At 42.8% G+C, this 19,268-nt stretch overlaps 1 protein-coding gene across 3 annotated transcripts in view; it reads right to left on the reverse strand.

Annotated features, from left to right (window-relative positions):
• The window catches only part of LOC115473772 (UDP-glucuronosyltransferase 1-9-like), a 423,701-nt gene that overhangs the window by 273,317 nt on the left and 131,116 nt on the right, over positions 1 to 19,268 (reverse strand). The window contains exon 1 of one of the 3 annotated variants that reach the window (XM_030208864.1): positions 13,176 to 14,091. The exons of the other annotated variants lie outside the window; for them this stretch is intronic. Coding sequence (XP_030064724.1) covers positions 13,176 to 14,045 — 870 coding nt within the window. The 5' untranslated portion in view covers positions 14,046 to 14,091. Of the gene's footprint in view, positions 1 to 13,175; positions 14,092 to 19,268 lie in introns of those variants that run through there. 3 annotated transcript variants of the gene reach the window in all.

The following is a 19,268-nucleotide window of genomic DNA, read 5'->3' on the forward strand; positions in this document are numbered from 1 at the left end:
TGCAATGCTTTATTTTTAGGCCTCTCTATGTACATGCTTAGAGCCCTGTAGATCTCACAGAATGTGACTGCACAACTTATCTGTGGGGTTTCTAAGTATAAACATCTCACCGATACTAATGCATTTGCACTGGCTTCCTGTTGATTTTCAAAGTTTTATATGCTGAGACACATGCTGTTAGTAATACTGTTTCTCTGAAACCTTAAAAGCTACCCCAAGCTCTTTACTCTGTTGATATTACTTCATTTAAGCACATTAGTTTAGAAGAATACAAGGACACCTTTTTATGCTTGTAGGCCCAAAGCAATGTAATACTGAGCTTCTTATCTTCCCCCTAAATCCACCTCTCCTCTTTTCCCATTCTTTATCTCTGTGGTTAACACTCTCATCTTCCCTGTCTCATTAGCTCATAATCTTGGGGTCATCTTCAACTCCTCTCTCTTTCTCTGCAAATATCCAACAGACTGCTAAAACCTGTCGTTTCTTTCTCTATAAATCAAAATATATGGTAGCAATATATATGCAAGCCCTTATCTATAACTTTAACAATCAAAGGTAAAGGCTAAATAATATTGTAAATCAATAAAAACAAAACTTTATTCAAAAAGCTACAAACTTACTTATCAAGATTACAAAAGGCTCCTACTGAGCAGAATACAAAATAGAATTACATAAATATAAATAAAGCAATATAAACTCACAAATAACTATATTTATTCTGAAAAATCCCAAAATAATTAAATTACAGTCCAGGAACAACCCAGAAACCAACCCGGAGAAATTCCACAAACAAGCGCTGCAAGGCAAAGACTCTGGTGGAGGAGTTAAACAAAAAGTCAAATCTTCTCAAAACCACTTTTTCAGTAATTCTTTCCTCTTACTAAGAACATAAGCATTGCCATACTGCCAAAGGTCCATCAAGCCCAGTATTCTGTTTCCAACACTGGCCAATCTAGGTCACAAGTACCTGGCAAGATCCCAGAAGAGCAAAACAGATTTTATGCTGCTTATTCTAGAATATGCAGTCAATTTTCCCAAGTCCATCTTGGCTTATGGACTTTTCTTTTAGGAAATTAGCCAAGCCTTTTTTAAACCCTTTTAAGCTAACTGCTTTTACCACATTATCTGGCAACGAGTTCCAGAGTTTAATTACTTGTTGAATGAAGAAATATTTTCTCTGATTCAATTTAAATTTACTACTTAGTAGTTATGTGGGTCATTAGTCTTTTCTCCCAACCATTTCCAGTCCGGTGGGGCACTTGTCAGGGTTGGCCACTTTTGCCTTTGCTCTTTGTTTTGGTCCTTGACCCTTTGATTAGAGACATTTTAGCTAACCCAGAAATTGAGGGTGTACCTTTTTGCTCCTCCTCCTTTAATATTTCAGTTTTTGCAGATTTATTAGTTAATTTAATGAATCCTCTTCATTCCCTGGAAAATTTGATGACTATCTTTCAGGAATATGGTGACTTCTCTGGATTCTGATTAAATTTGCAGAAATCACTAGCTCTGGCATCTTTGGACGAGGTGCCTGGGCACTGGGTCCGTCATTCATTTCGTTACCTAGGAATTTGTTTATCCGTGATACCTTCAGAATGATACCATCTTAATATCTCTCATTTATTGGATACGACTGTCACAACTTTATCTGGTTGGCACTCTCTCCCCTTAGGCATCCATGGTAGAATACATCTTTTTCAAATGATGGAGTTCCCTAAGTGGCTTTACACCTTCCAGATGCTCCCAATACTTCTCTTAAAAAAAGATCTTCGTATTTTACAGCGCCACTTATCTTGTTTTATCTGGAGAGTTAAGAAACCCAGACTTGCTATTCAAAAATTATGGCTCGTATCATGGCTAAACGATTAGGGCAGATCCTACCAAAGATTATAGGAGAGGAACAAGTGGAGTTTTGTGCAGAATAGGCAAGCGGGAAGTAATGTTAGGCGCTTACTGTTAGTAATGGCAAAGTGTAAGCAGGAAAAGACGTCAGCGCCACCTGAAACTGAACATGTCCAAGACCAAGCTTATCGTCTTTCCACCAAAACCCACTTCTCCTCTTCCTCCACTCTCTATCTCAGTTGATGGCACCCTCATCCTCCCCGTTTCATCTGCCCGCAACCTCGGAGTCATCTTCGACTCCTCCCTCTCCTTCTCTGCGCATATCCAGCAGATAGCCAAGACCTGTCGCTTCTTTCTCGTTAACATCAGCAAAATTCGCCCTTTCCTCTCTGAGCACACCACCCGTACTCTTGTCCACGCTCTCATTACCTCTCGCCTTGACTACTGCAACCTACTCCTTACTGGCCTCCCACTTAGCCATCTATCCCCCCTTCAATCTGTTCAGAACTCTGCTGCACGTCTTATATTCCGCCTGAACCGATATACTCATATCACCCCTCTTCTCAGGTCACTTCACTGGCTTCCAATCAGATACCGCATACAGTTCAAACTTCTCCTTCTTACCTACAAATGCACTCAGTCTGCAGCCCCTCATTACCTCTCTACCCTCATTTCCCCTTACGTTCCCACCCGTAACCTCCGCTCACAGGACAAATCCCTCCTCTCAGTACCCTTCTCCACCACTGCCAACTCCAGGCTCCACTCATTCTGCCTCGCCTCACCCTATGCATGGAATAAACTTCCTGAGCCCTTACGCCAAGCCCCCTCCCTACCCATCTTCAAATCCTTGCTCAAAGCCCACCTCTTCAATGTTGCTTTCGGCACCTAACCTTTATACCTTTCAGGACATCTAGACTGCCCCTATTTGACTGACTGTACATTTGTCCTTTAGATTGTAAGCTCCTTTGAGCAGGGACTGTCCTTCTATGTTAAATTGTACAGCGCTGCGTAACCCTAGTAGCGCTTTAGAAATGTCAAGTAGTAGTAGTAGTAGTCAGCGCTGATCTTAAGCTTAGATGCCGAAAAGGCGTTTGACAAAGTGGACTGGAGATTCCTGTTTGGAGTACTTAGGTACATGGGAATCCAGGGATGGTACTAAGAGGCACTGCAAGCCTTATATAACAAGCCAGAGGCATCCATTTTGGTGAATGGGGTGAAAGGGGGGCAATTTCAGATCCGACGTGGAACTCGGCAGGGATGTCCAATGTCACCGCTCTTATTCATGCTGTCAATGGAACCTCTATTGAGAGCTCTGAAAAGAGAAGTAGGAGTAAGAGGAGTAGAATTAGGCGGCATAGTCAAAGCACTGGCATTCACGGATGACTTGCTGGTAATAGTAAAAGAGCCTGACCAATCGATCCCCAAGATTATGGAAGTGGTGCAGGAGTACAGCGATCTCTCAGGATATGAGTTGAACATACAAAAGTCGAGAGCATTGCAGGTGTTAAATGAGGATAACATGCAACAGAGACTGCCAAAGAATATAGAGTGGGAACCAGATGCTTTCAAATATTTGGGAGTCAGAATCCCCCGGGAATTAACAGACTTGTATGCATGGAATTAAAGAAGTTGTTGAATGATACTAGAATAAGATTACAAATGTGGCAAGGTTTTCCTTTAACGCTCTTGGGAAGAATAGCCTTGTACAATATGATGATAGTGCCTAGATGGCTATATGTGTTTCAAACATTACCACTATATTTGTCTAAAATTGATGAGCAGAAATTTAAAAAGATCCTGTAAAACTTTTTGTGGCAAGGGAAGAAACCTAGAATAGCAATGTCCCTGCTGCAGGTGTTGGTGGAATATGGAGGCTTGGGGCTATTGAACATGAGACACATGATGATAGCAAGTGGGATGAGACATCTGAATGATTGGCTCCGGTTGACGCAGTATTTTACACCTACTGGTCTCGAAATGAGAGAGACAAAAGATAATCATATAAGCTACCTGCTGCATAAGCGAACAGAAGAGGAGAACATCCTTTTGAATATAGTGTAGATGCTACTAGCTGCCAGAGCAACGTGGGGATGGGTGTGCCGATATCACAGATTCATGACACATGCGACCCCATATCTGCCCATATGCGGAAACAAAGACTTCCCACCGGGGAAGATACATGAACCGTTTCAAAGATGGAGCAGAGGAGGGTTGGTGTACATTATGCACGCACTGAACACGGAAGGAAAGATTAAGTCGTGGGAGGATTTACAAACCCAGTTTTCTCTAAGGCCAACTGACTGGTTTCACTACTATCAATTAAAACATTACATGGAGAGTCTATCACAAGATTCACTAACGGAGGATGTACAAGAGGAATTAGGCTCGGCTCTCTCATTGGGAGCGCAACAAAAGGTTCCTCTGGCCTATTATCATAGACACCTTAAAGACATGGCAGAGGTTCCGAACTGTGCAACACTAGCGAAAGCGTAGAGCGCAGAGTTAAGGACAACAATTACAGCTGAGATAGTGAGAGAACAGCTTCTTGGATACAGAAAGACCACAGGACTAACAACCTATTGGGAAGTGCAGTACAAATTTGCCATGCGGGCATATATTCCCCCCAGGAGGGCATTCCATATGGGACTCTCCCCAGATGGTGCATGTCCAAAATGCAAAGAGGAGGGAGCAACACTGGGACACATGTTTTGGCACTGCCCTCAGGTCAGTGGGTTTTGGAGAAAACTGATCAAGCAGATTTCAAAGGTTTGGACAATAAGTTGGCGCTATGATGTTCGATTGTTGTTTGGGCGCCCAGACCTAGTACAGCCACTGCCCAAAGGATGCAGAACTTTTGTGCAACGTGCAATTATGGTAGCGAAGCAAAACTATTTTGACAGCCTGGCAAGAGCCTTTCAGAACTGTTGGGAGTCCTTTTTGGTTAACCCTGCACCTGCACCTAGAGGTCATTTAATGAACATTTGAATGGTGGACAAAATAGGAGACTGTAGACAGAGTGAATCCCGGGAAGGGAAGGGAAGTGAGGAGGGGGGCTTAGGGGGAGGGAAGAGGCGGAGGAAAATGTAAAAAGTTTATGAAGAGAAAACGTTGTATTGATGTTATTGTGGATCAAAGCAGATTGCTTGTACAAATGAACCTATCCAGCTTATTTTCAAAAGAGAAAGACGCCCATATTTCGACCCAAATCGGGAGATGGGCGTCTTTCTCCCGTGGGCGAACAAATCGGTATAATCGAAAGCCGATTTTGGTCATCTTCAACTGCACTTCGTCACAGGAACAAACAAAGTTGACGGGGGCGTGTCGGAGGCGTGGTGAAGGCGGGACTGGGGCGTGGTTATCGGCCGAGGAAAGATGGGCGTCTTTAGCTGATAATCGAAACAAGAAGGGCGTTTTGGATGAGAATTTGGTCCGCTTTATTTGGACCCTCTTTTTTCAGGTCCAAGTCCCAAAAAAGGGCCCAAACTGACCAGATGACCACCGGAGGTGTTGCTTCGGTCTTCACCGAGGAAGATTTGGGTGGGATACCGGTGTCAGAAATGGTATTTCAAGCGGACGAGTCGGAGAAACTTACTGACTTCACGGTAAACCTGGAGGATGTAATGGGGCAAGTTCAGCAAACTGAAGAGTAGCAAATCTCCTGGACCGGATGGTATTCATCCTAGAGTACTGATAGAACTGAAAAATGACCTTGCGGAGCTACTGCTAGTGATATGCAACTTATCCTTAAAATCGAGCGTGGTACCGGAAGATTGTAGGGTGGCCAATGTAACACCGATTTTTTAAAAAGGCTCCAGGGGAGATCCGGGAAATTATAGACCGGTGAGTCTGACGTCTGTGCCGGGGAAAACGGTAGAGGCTATTATTAAAAACAAAATTACAGAGCACATCCGAGGACATGGATTACTGAGACCGAGTCAGCACGGCTTTTGTGTGGGGAAATCTTGCCTGACCAATTTACTTCAATTCTTTGAAGGAGTAAACAAACATGTGGACAAAGGGGAACTGGTTGATATTGTGTATCTGGATTTCCAAAAGGCGTTTGACAAGGTACCTCATGAAAGGCTACAGAGGAAATTGGAGGGTCATGGGATAAAAGGAAATGTCCTATTGTGGATTAAAAACTGGTTGAAGGATAGGAAACAGAGAGTGGGGTTACATGGGCAGTATTCACAATGGAGAAGGGTAGTTAGTGGGGTTCCTCAGGGGTCAGTGCTAGGACCGCTGCTTTTTAATATATTTATAAATGATTTAGAGATGGGAGTAACTAGCGAGGTAATTACATTTGCTGATGACACAAAGTTATTCAAAGTTGTTAAATCGCGACAGGATTGTGAAAAATTACAAGAGGACCTTACGAGACTGGGCGGCTAAATGGCAGATGACGTTTAATGTGAGCAAGTGCAAGGTGATACATGTGGGAAAAAAGAACCCGAATTATAGCTACGTCATGCAAGGTTCTACGTTAGGAGTTACGGACCAAGAAAGGGATCTGGGTGTCGTCGTCGATAATACACTGAAACCTTCTGCTCAGTGTGCTGCTGCGGCTAGGAAAGCGAATAGAATGTTGGGTATTATTAGGAAAGGTATGGAAAACAGGTGTGAGGATGTTATAATGCCGTTGTATCGATCCATGGTGCGACCACACCTAGAGTATTGTGGTCAATTCTGGTAGCCGCATCTCAAGAAAGATATAGTAGAATTGGAAAAGGTGCAGAGAAGGGCGACTAAAATGATAGCGGGGATGGGACGACTTCCCTATGAAGAAAGATTAAGGAGGCTAGGGCTATTCAGCTTGGAGAAGAGACGGCTGAGGGGAGACATGATAGAGGTATATAAAATAATAAGTGGAGTGGAACAGGTGGATGTGAAGCGTCTGTTCACGCTTTCCAAAAATACTAGGACTAGGGGGCATGCGATGAAATTACAGTGTAGTAAATTTAAAACAAATTGGAGGAAATTTTTCTTCACCCAACGTATGATTAAACTCTGGAATTCATTGCCGGAGAAAGTGGTGAAGGCGGTTAGCTTAGCAGAGTTTAAAAAGGGGTTGGACGGTTTCCTAAAGGACAAGTCCATAAACCGCTACTAAATGGACTTGGGAAAAATCCACAATTCCAGGAATAACTACTACTACTACTTACTATTACTACTACTTAACATTTCTAAAGCGCTACTAGGGTTACGCAGCGCTGTACAATTTATATAAAGGGACAGTCCCTGCTCAAAGAGCTTACAATCTAGTAGACAAGTGAATGGTCAAATTGGGGCAGTCTGGATTTACTGAACGGTAAGAGTTAGGTGCCGAACGCAGCAATGAAGAGGTGGGTTTTAAGCAGAGACTTGAAGATGGGCAGGGAGGGGGCTTGGCGTATGGGCTCAAGAAGGTTGTTCCAAGCATAGGGTGAGGCGAGGCAGAATGAGCGGAGCCTGGAGTTGGCGGTGGTGGAGAAGGGTGCAGAGAGGAGGGATTTGTCCTGTGAACGGAGGTTTCGGGCGGGAACGTAAGGGGAAATGAGGGTAGAAATGTAGTGAGGGGCGGCAGACTGAGTGCATTTGTAGGTAAGAAGGAGAAGCTTGAATTGAATGCAGTATCTGATTGGAAGCCAGTGAAGTGACCTGAGGAGAGGGGTGATATGACCTGTGGAGCAGATACTAAAGAATGAGGTAAAAATAAAAAACAGCATTAGAGCTATTGTCATTCGAAACACTAACAGCTATATTACCATGTGAATTACAGTGGTCTTAAATGAGCTCGATCAAAGAAACCTTATTTCACTGAGTTCAATTTCAAAACACACAAAGGAAATTCAACCAAAAAAGACCACCCACCTTTAAAACTCGTGGGTGAAGTTTGAGGAAGAGTTGATGCCACTTTTGTGTTGCTCTAGATACATCAGGAAGTACTCTGATCTTACAGTTCATAAAGAGATCATCTCTATGACAAAAATTGGTTCAAAATTCAGTCTCTATCTGGTTGTAACACAAAGGTAACAATGAACGTTGCAGGTTTTAAACCCAAAATTTCATCCTCAATTGTCTGTGTAAGATTTAAATTCTCAAATGAGACTTTTGCTCCTTCACCAATAGGTTTAAAACTGAAGGATAAGATTTCTCCGGTATTTTCAGACAAATATTTAATGAAAGTTATGATAGGAGCTATTGAAGGAAGTTTTGGGAAATATATAAAGCATAATGTCTTAGACCTCTGTTGGTTTTCTAAATTCTTTATCTTATACTGTAATAATAAGTTCTCTTTAATCAAAATAGATTGACTCTGCAGAAGAGACTGAGGAGTTCATTTTTGAAAGAGAAGAATGTCCAAAAAATGTCATAAAGCACCATTTGAATGGATTTCTTCTCAAAATGTCCAAATCAGTATTTTTTAATCCTATTTTGCAGATGTTTATCTATGCATTTCTTCTGCAATGTGTCCAAATCACAAGGGCATATTCAGGAGCATTTTGAAGGCAGGATTAGGGCATGTCATAATAGAACAAAATAAAAACATCTAGGGTGAAAACTTCAACATTTTGGTCTAGACTTATTTTCATAATGAATAAGAAACAAAAAGGTGCCCTAAATGACCACTGGAGGGAATTAGGGATGACCCCCTCCCACTCCCCCAAAAATGTTAATAAAAACAGTACTCATCAGCCTCTGTGACCGCCTCAGATTTTATAGCCACGTCCTCTAATGAGCAGCATGCAGGTTCCTTGAGTAGTGTAGTGGTGCATGCAAAAAAGATATAGTGGAATTAGAAAAGGTACGGAGAAGGGTGACGAAAATGATAAAGGGGATGGGACGACTTCCCTATGAGGAAAGGCTAAAGTGACTAGGGCTCTTCAGCTTGGAGAAAAGGCGGCTGAGAGGAGATATGATAGAGGTCTATAAAATAATTAGTGGAGTGGAACGAGTAGACATGAATCGTTTCTTTACTCTTTCCAAAATTACTACGACTAGGGAGCATGCGATGAAGCTACAAAGTAGTAAATTGAATACGAATTAGAGAAAATATTTCTTCACTCAACGTGTAATTAAACTCTGGAATTCATTGCCAGAGAATGTGGTAAAGGCGATTAGTTTAGTGGGGTTTAAAAAGGTCTGAACGGCTTACTAAAGGAAAAGTTCATAGATCATTATTAAATTGACTTGGGGAAAACCCACTGCTTATTTCTGGGACAAGCAACATAAAATTTATTGAACTTTTTTCGGGATCTTGCCAAGTATTTGTGACCTGGGTTGGCCACTATTGGAAACGAAATGCTGTGCTTGATGGACCTTTGGTCTGGCCCAGTGTGGCAATACTTATATACTTATGACAGGTGGACCCATTCCCATACCTCCCCCTACCTGTTACACTTGTGGTGGAAACTGTGAGCCCTCCGAAACTGACCAGAAATTCACTGTACCCACACATAGGTGCCCCCTTCACCCATAAGGGCTACTGTAGTGGTGTACAGTTGGGGGTAATGGGTTTGGGTGGGGTTTGGGGGGCTCAGCAGACAAGATAAGAAGCAATGGTGAGAGGTGTATCTGAGATCATTTATATGAAGTCCACAGCAGTGCCCACTAGGGTGCCCCACTGCTCTCCATGGATATCTGGGGGACAGGTCTGCTAAAAATGCTGGCACCTCCTATATCCCATTGGCTTGATTTCCTATGTTTTTCACTTGTACTTTTTTTTTTCTCAGAAAATGGCCTGAAGAGATAAATGCACAAAGCACAAAAAGATGCTACAAACGGTATAAAAAAAAAAAAAAATAGACGTTTTGTTTTTTTTGAAAATGGCTATATTTCCTATTCGGGTTTGGGACATTTAGCACAAAATGTCCAAAGTCTAACTTCAACATCATATCGAAAATGCCCCTCTGAATGTCCTTAGTATCCACCTTTCTAATTTAGTTTTCTCTAAGTGACCACCTGAAACAAATGGCATCTCCAGAATTTGGAAGACGATCAGAGACAAGAAAAAGCTGACTTGAGAATTTCCTAGAGGCCCTAGACTAACCACATGTTGATGAAAAGACAAATACAGTGTCACAGCAGGTTGATATTTGGAATAACACACTTAGCTAAGACCCTAGAGAAAATGGCACCAATAAAAAAGGTCTTTATGCCCCACTCACAAACGATCAACCTGGTTTTCTCCAGAACTTCAGACACTTAAGTGCGAAGGATGGAAACTGGAAAGGAGATGGTGTAAATCTTTCCTGGATGAGGACAGGCTAAACTGTAGGAAACACATGACAAAGTACCATCAAGCTTTAACAGCAGCCAAAAAACAATATTTCTCCCAATTCAACTAAGTACCTGTTCAGAATAGTAAACAGCCTAATGCAACCCCCACAACAGAACTAGCCTGCCCAGCCAAACTGAACCGCAATGATTTTGTTGCATACAAAATTAAAAATCTCACCAGGATTTACAGGCAGCCCCATTTAGTCTAAAGTTAGCTAACCAGGAGCACACAAGCTTGCCCCTGCTCACATATTGGAGTAGCCTAGTGGTTAGGGTGGTGGACTTTGGTCCTGAGGAACTGAGTTTGATTCTCACTTCAGGCACAGGCAGCTCCTTGTGACTCTGGGCAAGTCACTTAACCCTCCATTGCCCCATGTAAGCCGCATTGAGCCTGCCATGAGTGGGAAAGCGTGGGGTATAAATGTAACAAAAATAAAAAAAGGTTGGAAGCCACAAAACAGAAGAAGGAAAAACTCCAATCCTCACGAGCACGTGCAAAGCCAGCAACAAGGAGTGTGGAGACAAAAGACAAGGAAGTCAAAGCTAGATAAAATAAGTAAGTCTTTATTGCTTCCAAAGTACTGCAAACATATTGTAGAAATAATTGACACAGCCATGCTTCAGCTGGTGTGCCTTTGTCAAGAGCCTTGACAAGCACAGCACCACAATTGTGACAATGAAGGAGGATACAATGCAATTGACATTGATCAGAGCTGTGCCAGATGACACAGTCGGACACCAAGTAAGCAAGGTTCCACGTTAGGAGTCACCGACCAGGAAAAGGATCTAGGAGTCATCGTTGATGATACTTTGAAACCCTCTACTCAGTGTGCTGCGGCGACTAAGAAAGCAAATAGAATGTTAGGTATTATTAGGAAAGGAATCGAAAATAAAAATAAGGATGTTATAATGCCTTTGTATCGCTCCATGGTGCGATCGCACCTTGAATACTGTGTGCAATTCTGGTCACTGCATCTCAAAAAAGATATAGTGGAATTAGAAAAGGTATAGAGAAGAGCGATGAAAATGATAAAGGGGATGGGACGACTTCCCTATGAAGAAAGGCTGAAACGGCTTGGAGAAAAGACAACTGAGAGGAGATATGATAGAGGTATATAAAGTACTGAGAGAAATGGAACGGGTAGACCTGAATCGCTTGTTTACTCTTTCCAAAAATACTAGGACTAGCGGGGCACGCAATGAAGCTGCAAAGTAATACATTTTAAATGAATCGGCGAAAATATTTCTTCACTCAACGTGTAATTAGAATCTGGAATTCATTGCCAGAGAATGTGGTAAAAGTAGTTCGCTTAGCAGGGTTTAAAAAAGGTTTGGAAAGCTTCCTAAAAGAAACAGGATACTGAGCCTGATGGACCTTTGGTCTGCCCCAGTATGGCAACACTTATGTACTTATGTACTCTTGATTCCTTGAAATTGTGTCCATAGATTTGTAAAGGAGGATGCCACAAACTTCAACTTTGTTTTGACCCCTGACAAAGGCATTTGCTGAAACGTGGGTGGTGTCTGGTCCTTCAATAAAATTATTTCTTCAGCAGTTTGGCTCTGCTTGTTTGTTTCATCTGAGGTCCTCTACATTGACTCTGCTTCACATCTATTTGTGTTGCTGTTTTCCCTCTGATCGGCTGGCAAATCCAGGAGGTTACCAGGACTAGGAATACAAGTTTGAGATCTGCAGAGGTAGAGTAGACCCTGGACGCACAAGATGAGCCAGGATGTATGAGCACCATGGTCAAACCCAACAGTATAGAATAGGGACATCACCATAACAGGAGGCAGAAGAGTGATCAGGAAACAGGCAGAATATGCAGAAGGCAGACAAAGATCACATGCTGAAGATCAGCAGAATAGAGCACTCAGGAGCTCACAAGTGAGACCTATCTAACAGCAAGATAGATTGGGAGCTCCAGGGTTTAAATATGTATAAACAGCCAAACAGAGGAGATGCATTCAAACTAGAGTGCATCCTTGGTGGGCCAATTAGGGCAGCCCACATCTTCAGACTATGACTGGGAACAGTATAAAAGATTGCTTACTTCCTATGTGAGGGAAGATTCCTGAAGGCTAAGTATGTGACATAAGCTTTGCAGCTGCTCGGTTTTAGCTTTTTTTTCTAATCACTTTCCTCATGTTATCCATTTTCAGCGTGAAATCTATCTAAAGATATTTCCTTAATGTCCTTACTCCAGTGATTAAATTAAATCCAATCATATTATGATTGCTATTGCTAAGTGGTTCCAACACATATAACACCACCCCTCCACCAATTTGACTCACACTATCATTTTATGATTGCTATTGCCAAGTGGATCCAACACATATAACACCACCCCTCCACCAAGGTGATTCACACTATCATTGCTATATAATTTGAAATCTGGTATCATAGTGTCCCTATTAGTTAACTTCCTTCCACTAGGTCTCAGATGCCAGTTAAATCTTCAGTACCCCTTCATTCAGTGCTATGTTTTCTAGCTTTGCCATTTTATTTCTTAGAATTTTAGCATAAACCATGAAGCTGTATTTCTCTGTTGATCACCCTCCCCTCACCTATCCACACCCATCCTGTTAGAATATCAATGATATGCTTTGATGTCCCCATGCATACCTTCTACCCACCCCCATCCTCCCACCCTGTCAGACTGTCATAGTAATGCTTGAATGTTTTCACTTACAGTATATACACTGTCAGCTAGCACATTTGCTTATTTCCGATCTGAGGAAGAAGGGCGACCTTCGAAAGCTAATCATGAAATGTATTAAGTTATGTCCAATAAAAAAGGTATCATCTTATTTTCTTTTCCATGTTTTATTTTGTTTGATTTCTATTGATAACCTTAAGAGTGGACTAACACGGCTACCACACTCCTTCCCTTTGAAAGAGATTTCAAAGGGAAGAAATGTTACCTAAGTGCCTACATCCTCTGCATTTGGCTGTATGCCTCATGGCTTAAAGGTCCATCAAAAAAGTTTACAAAGTAGCAGAAGCATGTTTCATTATCTCTAATTAAAACAAAATTGTTAAATACAGTAATCTGTTTTAAGTAAAGAAAACAAACCTGAGATAAATTCTTCCTCTGAGCACAATTGACACCTCCAATGAAGATCATATTGGGCATCACTGGCCGTGGATATTCAAACACAAAGTCATATCTCAACAGCCAGACAGAGGCATGGCTGAAAAGGTCAAGTACTGTCACATCTCTTTGAAGAAACTCTGAAGCTAAATTTCCATACTGTGAATAAAGAATACTGCAGAGCAAAGGGTTCAAGTGGTTCACCAACAGGTTCTTCACTCTCTGAGGAAATGTCATGTGGTCTGTGTAAGATGTAAATATTCTTGGCACATAAGAAGGGGGGCTTGGACACTGAGAAACCTCATATTCAATTGCACATGGGATACCACGTAAGAAATAAACAGATGGGAGGGACAGATATTCAGCAACAATCTCTCCACATGGAAAGGTAGGATCAATAAAGATGGCATCAAATTTACTCTCGTTCAGAGTCTGGATCATCTCATTCTCAAGCAAAAAGTGTTTACAAGCAGAAAACATGAATCTGGAGAAATTTGATATTCGCTTATACATTGTGAAAACTTTCTGCAGGAAAGGTTCTTCAGCAAAAATGTTAAAACTTAGTTCTTTGATCCTTAATTCCAAATACTCTTTTGAATAAGGCACTGGATATGTTCTTACTGTATAATGTTGTGAAGGTCTTATATGGATGGTGACTTCTGGTATGACCATCACTATTTTGTGCCCTCTTTGATGGAGCTCCTCTACTACAGCTTGCATGCTGAGCCAGTGACTACCATCCTGGGGAATCACTAGCAGGTTTCCACCCATAGCAAATCTGAAGGATGTCAAGAAGAGAAAAAGAAGAAATCCTAGAGGGGCTCTATAAAATGACAGAAGCATAAATGCCATTTTATGCAGCCACAAAATCTTCTGATGTCTGCTGTATAGGCAGTTTTATTTTCAGTTGCAATATATCCAGTACAGGACTTTGAAATTTAGCAGCTTTTCGGTCAATCATTTATTTTTTGGAAGACTTGTGTACATAACATCCAAGGCTAAACTTTTCTACTGCAATAATCTCTTCTAACCTGCTGATTCCAATAAAAACAACCTGATAGTATTCCAAAATAAATATTGACAATTCCTAGCTGTATTGGCAGGATTTTGAATTTTATGGTCTGTAGTCAAACCATGCAAAATAACATTTTTAGGCATGAGGACTGCATTGTAACTTCCAAATCTGTAAAAGGGTATACTGATACCAGGAGTTTTCAGTGCCTAAAAAAATGTGAAAAGATTTCACTTTTTTTTCTTTGGATAAAATAATCTTTATTATAAGCATAATGGCAGAATACCATAACTGTAAATCCAACATTTTCTTAACGTAATATTTCCACAACATACAATGGAAAACAAACATCCATAGGTTATTGTATTATCCTAGATCTATACCTCGTGTATTAATAACCCAAGATCACGAGCTCTCCTACCTTCTATCAAACTTAAGCATAAACCCTTCCTTGAAAACCATCCCCTTCCCCCCACCCTCCTACCCCTCTCGTCTTAACAACTTCAACCATAAGAACTACTTGCCCTACCTACGTAGTTACCCATTAGATCACTTAGTTCACGTAAACTCCCCTCAGTTCCCAACCTGCAAGCTGACCTTCCCCCCCCATATCCCAAATCTACCCCAACTCCCCCAATTAATCTCATCCCTCCCCCCCCCAAAGACCCGATACATACTCTTATTCTTTAGAAGATTATATCGAGGTTTGATTCATGAGAAGACTGCGAACTCTCGAGGATAAAGACATTATATAGGGTTCCCAAATGGACCAGAAATTTTTCCTTCGTTTTGGAGTCAGACGCACGTCTCTAGCTTCCATAAGAGCTAGGTTATGAAAAGCATTCAGCCAAGACCAAAAGTCGGGCGCCGCACTCTGAGTCCAACTTTGCATGATGCACTTTTTCCCCCACCACCCCTGCTTTATATATGAAAATACGTTCATGTGGCATTAGGGAATCTTCACATCCCACCCAGCCCAACAGAATTCCGCTCGGTGAAATATTCACTTGTTTATGTAGCAAATGCTCCCAATATCTAATCAATCATGACCAAAGCTGTTGTACCTTTGGGCAATACCACAGTGCATGAGCCAAAGTGGCATCAAGATGTCCACACTTGGCACAATTCTTTACATCTAGACAACCATCATAAAACGCCTGTTGGGGAGGAAAAGAAAGATCTGGTAACTATTCAAAATTGACATTCTCTGTGCTGTGTACTATAAATGCAGTGTGGATCAACTGTATTTTTAATAACATTCAAAACATTCAGGCCAATATTAAAAGGAACATATACATTTAGGGGGCAGTTCCAGAATAACATAGTAACTTGGAGGGGCATAATCGAACAGGGCGCCCAGGTTTTCCTGAGGGTGTCCTCGCAGGACGTCCCCGCGAAGGGGTGGGGAAACCCGTATTATTGAAACAAGATGGGCATCCATCTTTCGTTTCGATAATACGGTCGGGGAAGCCCAAATCTCAACATTTAGGTTGACCTTAGAGATGGTCATCCCCAGTTTTCAGCGATAATGGAAACTGAGGACGCCCATCTGAAAAACAACCAAATCCAAATCATTTGGTCGTGGGAGAAGCTAGCATTCGTAGTGCACTGGTACCCCTGACATGCCAGGACACCAACTGGGCACCCTAGGGGGGCACTGCAGTGGATGCACTAACTGAATGGAAAAAGGCATGCAGTGGTCACTAACCACCTCCCACCCCAAAAAAAACAACTTTAAAAAACTTTTGTCTTTTTTTTTTTTTTTTTAGAGTATGGGTGACGGACCTCCTTCGCTATGCCTCCATCCCTGCAACCGCAGTTGAGGATGTCCTTCGCTATTTATTTATTTAGATTTTGCTCACACCTTTTTCAGTAGTAGCTCAAGGTGAGTTACATTCAGGTACACTGGATATTTCTATGGCTCTGTCCCTGCAATGGCAGGTGAGGATGTCCTCCGATATGCCTCCGTCCCTGCGATGGCAGTTGAAGATGTCCAAAATATGGATGTTTGTGAGAAGGACATCCATGCCTGCTATGCCTCCGACACCCCCTTTATTTGGATTTTGGATCACAAGTAGCAACACTGGGATTTGAACTGGCCACCTATGGATTGTAAGACCAGTGCTCTAACCACTAGGCCACTCCTCACCACGCCCTTGAAATTTGGCCATCCCTGTGGGGGGGGCAGTTGAGGACGTCCAAAGTGTTTGAAAGAAGGCCGTCCACGCCTTTGTTATGCCTCCGCTGACACACACATACCTCCCCCCCCCAGGGACCTGCATACTGCCCCCCCCCCATAGGGATGGCCAAATTTCAAGGGAGTGGAGTGGTCTGGAGGAGTGGCCTAGTGGTTAGAGCATTGGTCTTGCAATCCAGAGGTGGCCAGTTCAAATCCCACTGCTCATACTTGTGATCCAAAATACAAATAAATAAAGGGGGTGTTAGAGGCATAGCAAGCATGGACATCCTTCTCACAGAAACATCCAGGCATGGATGTCCTTCTCACAAACTTTCACATTTTGGACGTCTTCAACTGCCGTTGCAGGGACAGAGGCATAGAAATATCCAGTGTACCTGAATGTAACTCACCTTGAGCTACTATTGAAAAAGGTGTGAGCAAAATCTAAATAAATAAATAGCGAAAGACGTCCTCAACTGCCGGAGGCATAGCAAAGGAGGTCCTTCACCCATACTCTAAAAAAAAAGTCATGAGGACGCACATCTGTTAGGCATGCCCCAGTCCCGCCTTTGCTACACCTCTGACACACCCTTGGGAACTTTGGTTGTCCCCGCGATGGGAAGCAGTTGGGGATGCCCAAAATTGGCTTTCAATTATGCCGATTTGGGTGACCCTGAGAGAGGGACACCCATCTCCCAATTTGTGTCAAAAGATGGGCGCCCTTCTCTTTTGAAAATAAGCCTGATAGTAACATAGTAGATGACGGCAGAAAAAGACCTGCACGGTCCATCCAGTCTGCCCAACATGATAAACTCATATGTGCTACTTTTTGTGTATACCTTACCTTGATTTGTATCTGTCATTTTCAGGGCACAGACCGTATAAGTCTGCCCAGCACTATCCCCACCTCCTAACCAGCCCCCTCCCACCACCGGCTCTGCCACCCAATCTCAGCTAAGCTTCTGAGGATCCATTCCCTCGGAACAGGATTCCTTTATGTTTATCCCACGCATGTTTGAATTTCGTTACCGTTTTCATCTCCACCACCTCCCGTGGGAGAGCATTCCAAGCATCCACCACTCTATCCATGAAAAAATACTTCCTGACATTTTTCTTGAGTCTGCCCCCCTTCAATCTTATATCATGCCCTCTAGTTCTACTGCCTTCCCATTTCCAGAAAAGGTTCGTTTGCAGATTAATACCTTTCAGATATTTGAACGTCTGTATCATATCACCCCTGTTTCTCCTTTCCTCCAAGGTATACATGTTCAGGTCATCAAGTCTCTCCTCATACATCTTGTAACGCAAATCCCATACCATTCTCGTAGCTTTTCTTTGCACCGCTTCAATTCTTTTTACATCCTTAGCAAGATACGGCCTCCAGAACTGAACACAATACTCCAGGTGGGGCCTCACCAACGACTTATACAGGGGCATTAAAACCTCTTCTGCTGGTCACTCCCCTAGCAACCTTCTACTTATGGCCACCGCCTTGTCACACTGTTTTGTCGCCTTCAGATCCTCAGATACTATCACCCCAAGATCCCTCTCCCCGTCGGTACCTATCAGACTCTCACCGCCTAACACATACGTCTCCCGTGGATTTCTACTCCCTAAGTGCATCACTTTGCATTTCTTCGCATTGAATTTTAATTGCCAAACCTTAGACCATTCTTCTAGCTTCCTCAGATCCTTTTTCATGTTTTCCATTCCCTCCCGGGCAATGTCACTCACAAATATATTGAACAGAATCGGTCCCAGCACCGATCCCTGAGGCACGCCACTACTCACCTTTCCCTCCTCCGAGTGAATTCCATTTACCACCACCCTCTGGCGCCTGTATGTCAACCAGTTCCTAATCCAGTTCACCACTTCGGGTTCTATCTTTAGCCCGTCCAGTTTGTTCAAGAGCCTCCTGTGGGGAACCGTGTCAAAAGCTTTGCTGAAATCTAGGTAGATTACGTCTATAGCACATCCCTGATTTAATTCTCCAGTCACCCAGTCAAAGAATTCAATGAGATTCATTTGGCACGATTTCCCTTTGGTAAAAAACCATGTTGTCTCAGATCTTGCAACTTATTGGCTTCCAGGAAATTCACTATCCTTTCCTTCAGCATCGCTTCCATTACTTTTCCAATAATTGAAGTGAGGCTAACCGGCCTGTAGTTTCCAGCTTCTTCCCTATCACCACTTTTGTGAAGAGGGACCTGTCACATTTTCAAAGCTGGAAACTGGTTTGTGAGCCCTTGGGCCACTGCCAAGGAGCGGCAGTGGCAGGCAAAACCACCCCACACCGGAGACTAGGCAAATCTCAGGCAAGCAGTTAGGCTTCACCTGCACTTGACCACTTTTCACCCAGAGTTGAGCTCTGGGCTTCAGGTGGCTGGCAGGACTTGCTGGACAGGGCAGGACTGGATAACAGCAAGGCAGCACAGGGACTGAGGGTCAGGGGGGAAAGGGAGGAACATGAGCAGCAAGCAGGAGACTGGGCAAGGAAGGGAAAGCTAAAGGGCAGAACAGAAAGCTGCAAAACAGCCACTAAACAGGGAACAAACACTGACTAACAAGACACAGAACTAAGAGCTGCAAGCAGCCCCAAAGCCAGAACACAGACAAACAGAAACTAAACACAGAATTACAAACAAGAAACCAGGCAAGGAAAGCAAGCAAAACCTAAACTAAACACAGACTAACTAGAAACAGGCAAAAATCTCAGGCAAACACTGGACTAGCAGAAGTGCAACAAGCACCAACATACAAGGGTCTTAGACGCAATGCAAAGGCAAAGGCAGAGAGGTTCCAAATGGCTAATAAGCCCAGCAGGCAGCTGAGACTCAGGTGCAACAATCACCAGGCAACTAAGGGTCGGGCAGCCTGGAAGATC

Source organism: Microcaecilia unicolor, chromosome 7, assembly GCF_901765095.1.
Source record: "Microcaecilia unicolor chromosome 7, aMicUni1.1, whole genome shotgun sequence".
Lineage (NCBI taxonomy): Eukaryota > Metazoa > Chordata > Amphibia > Gymnophiona > Siphonopidae > Microcaecilia > Microcaecilia unicolor.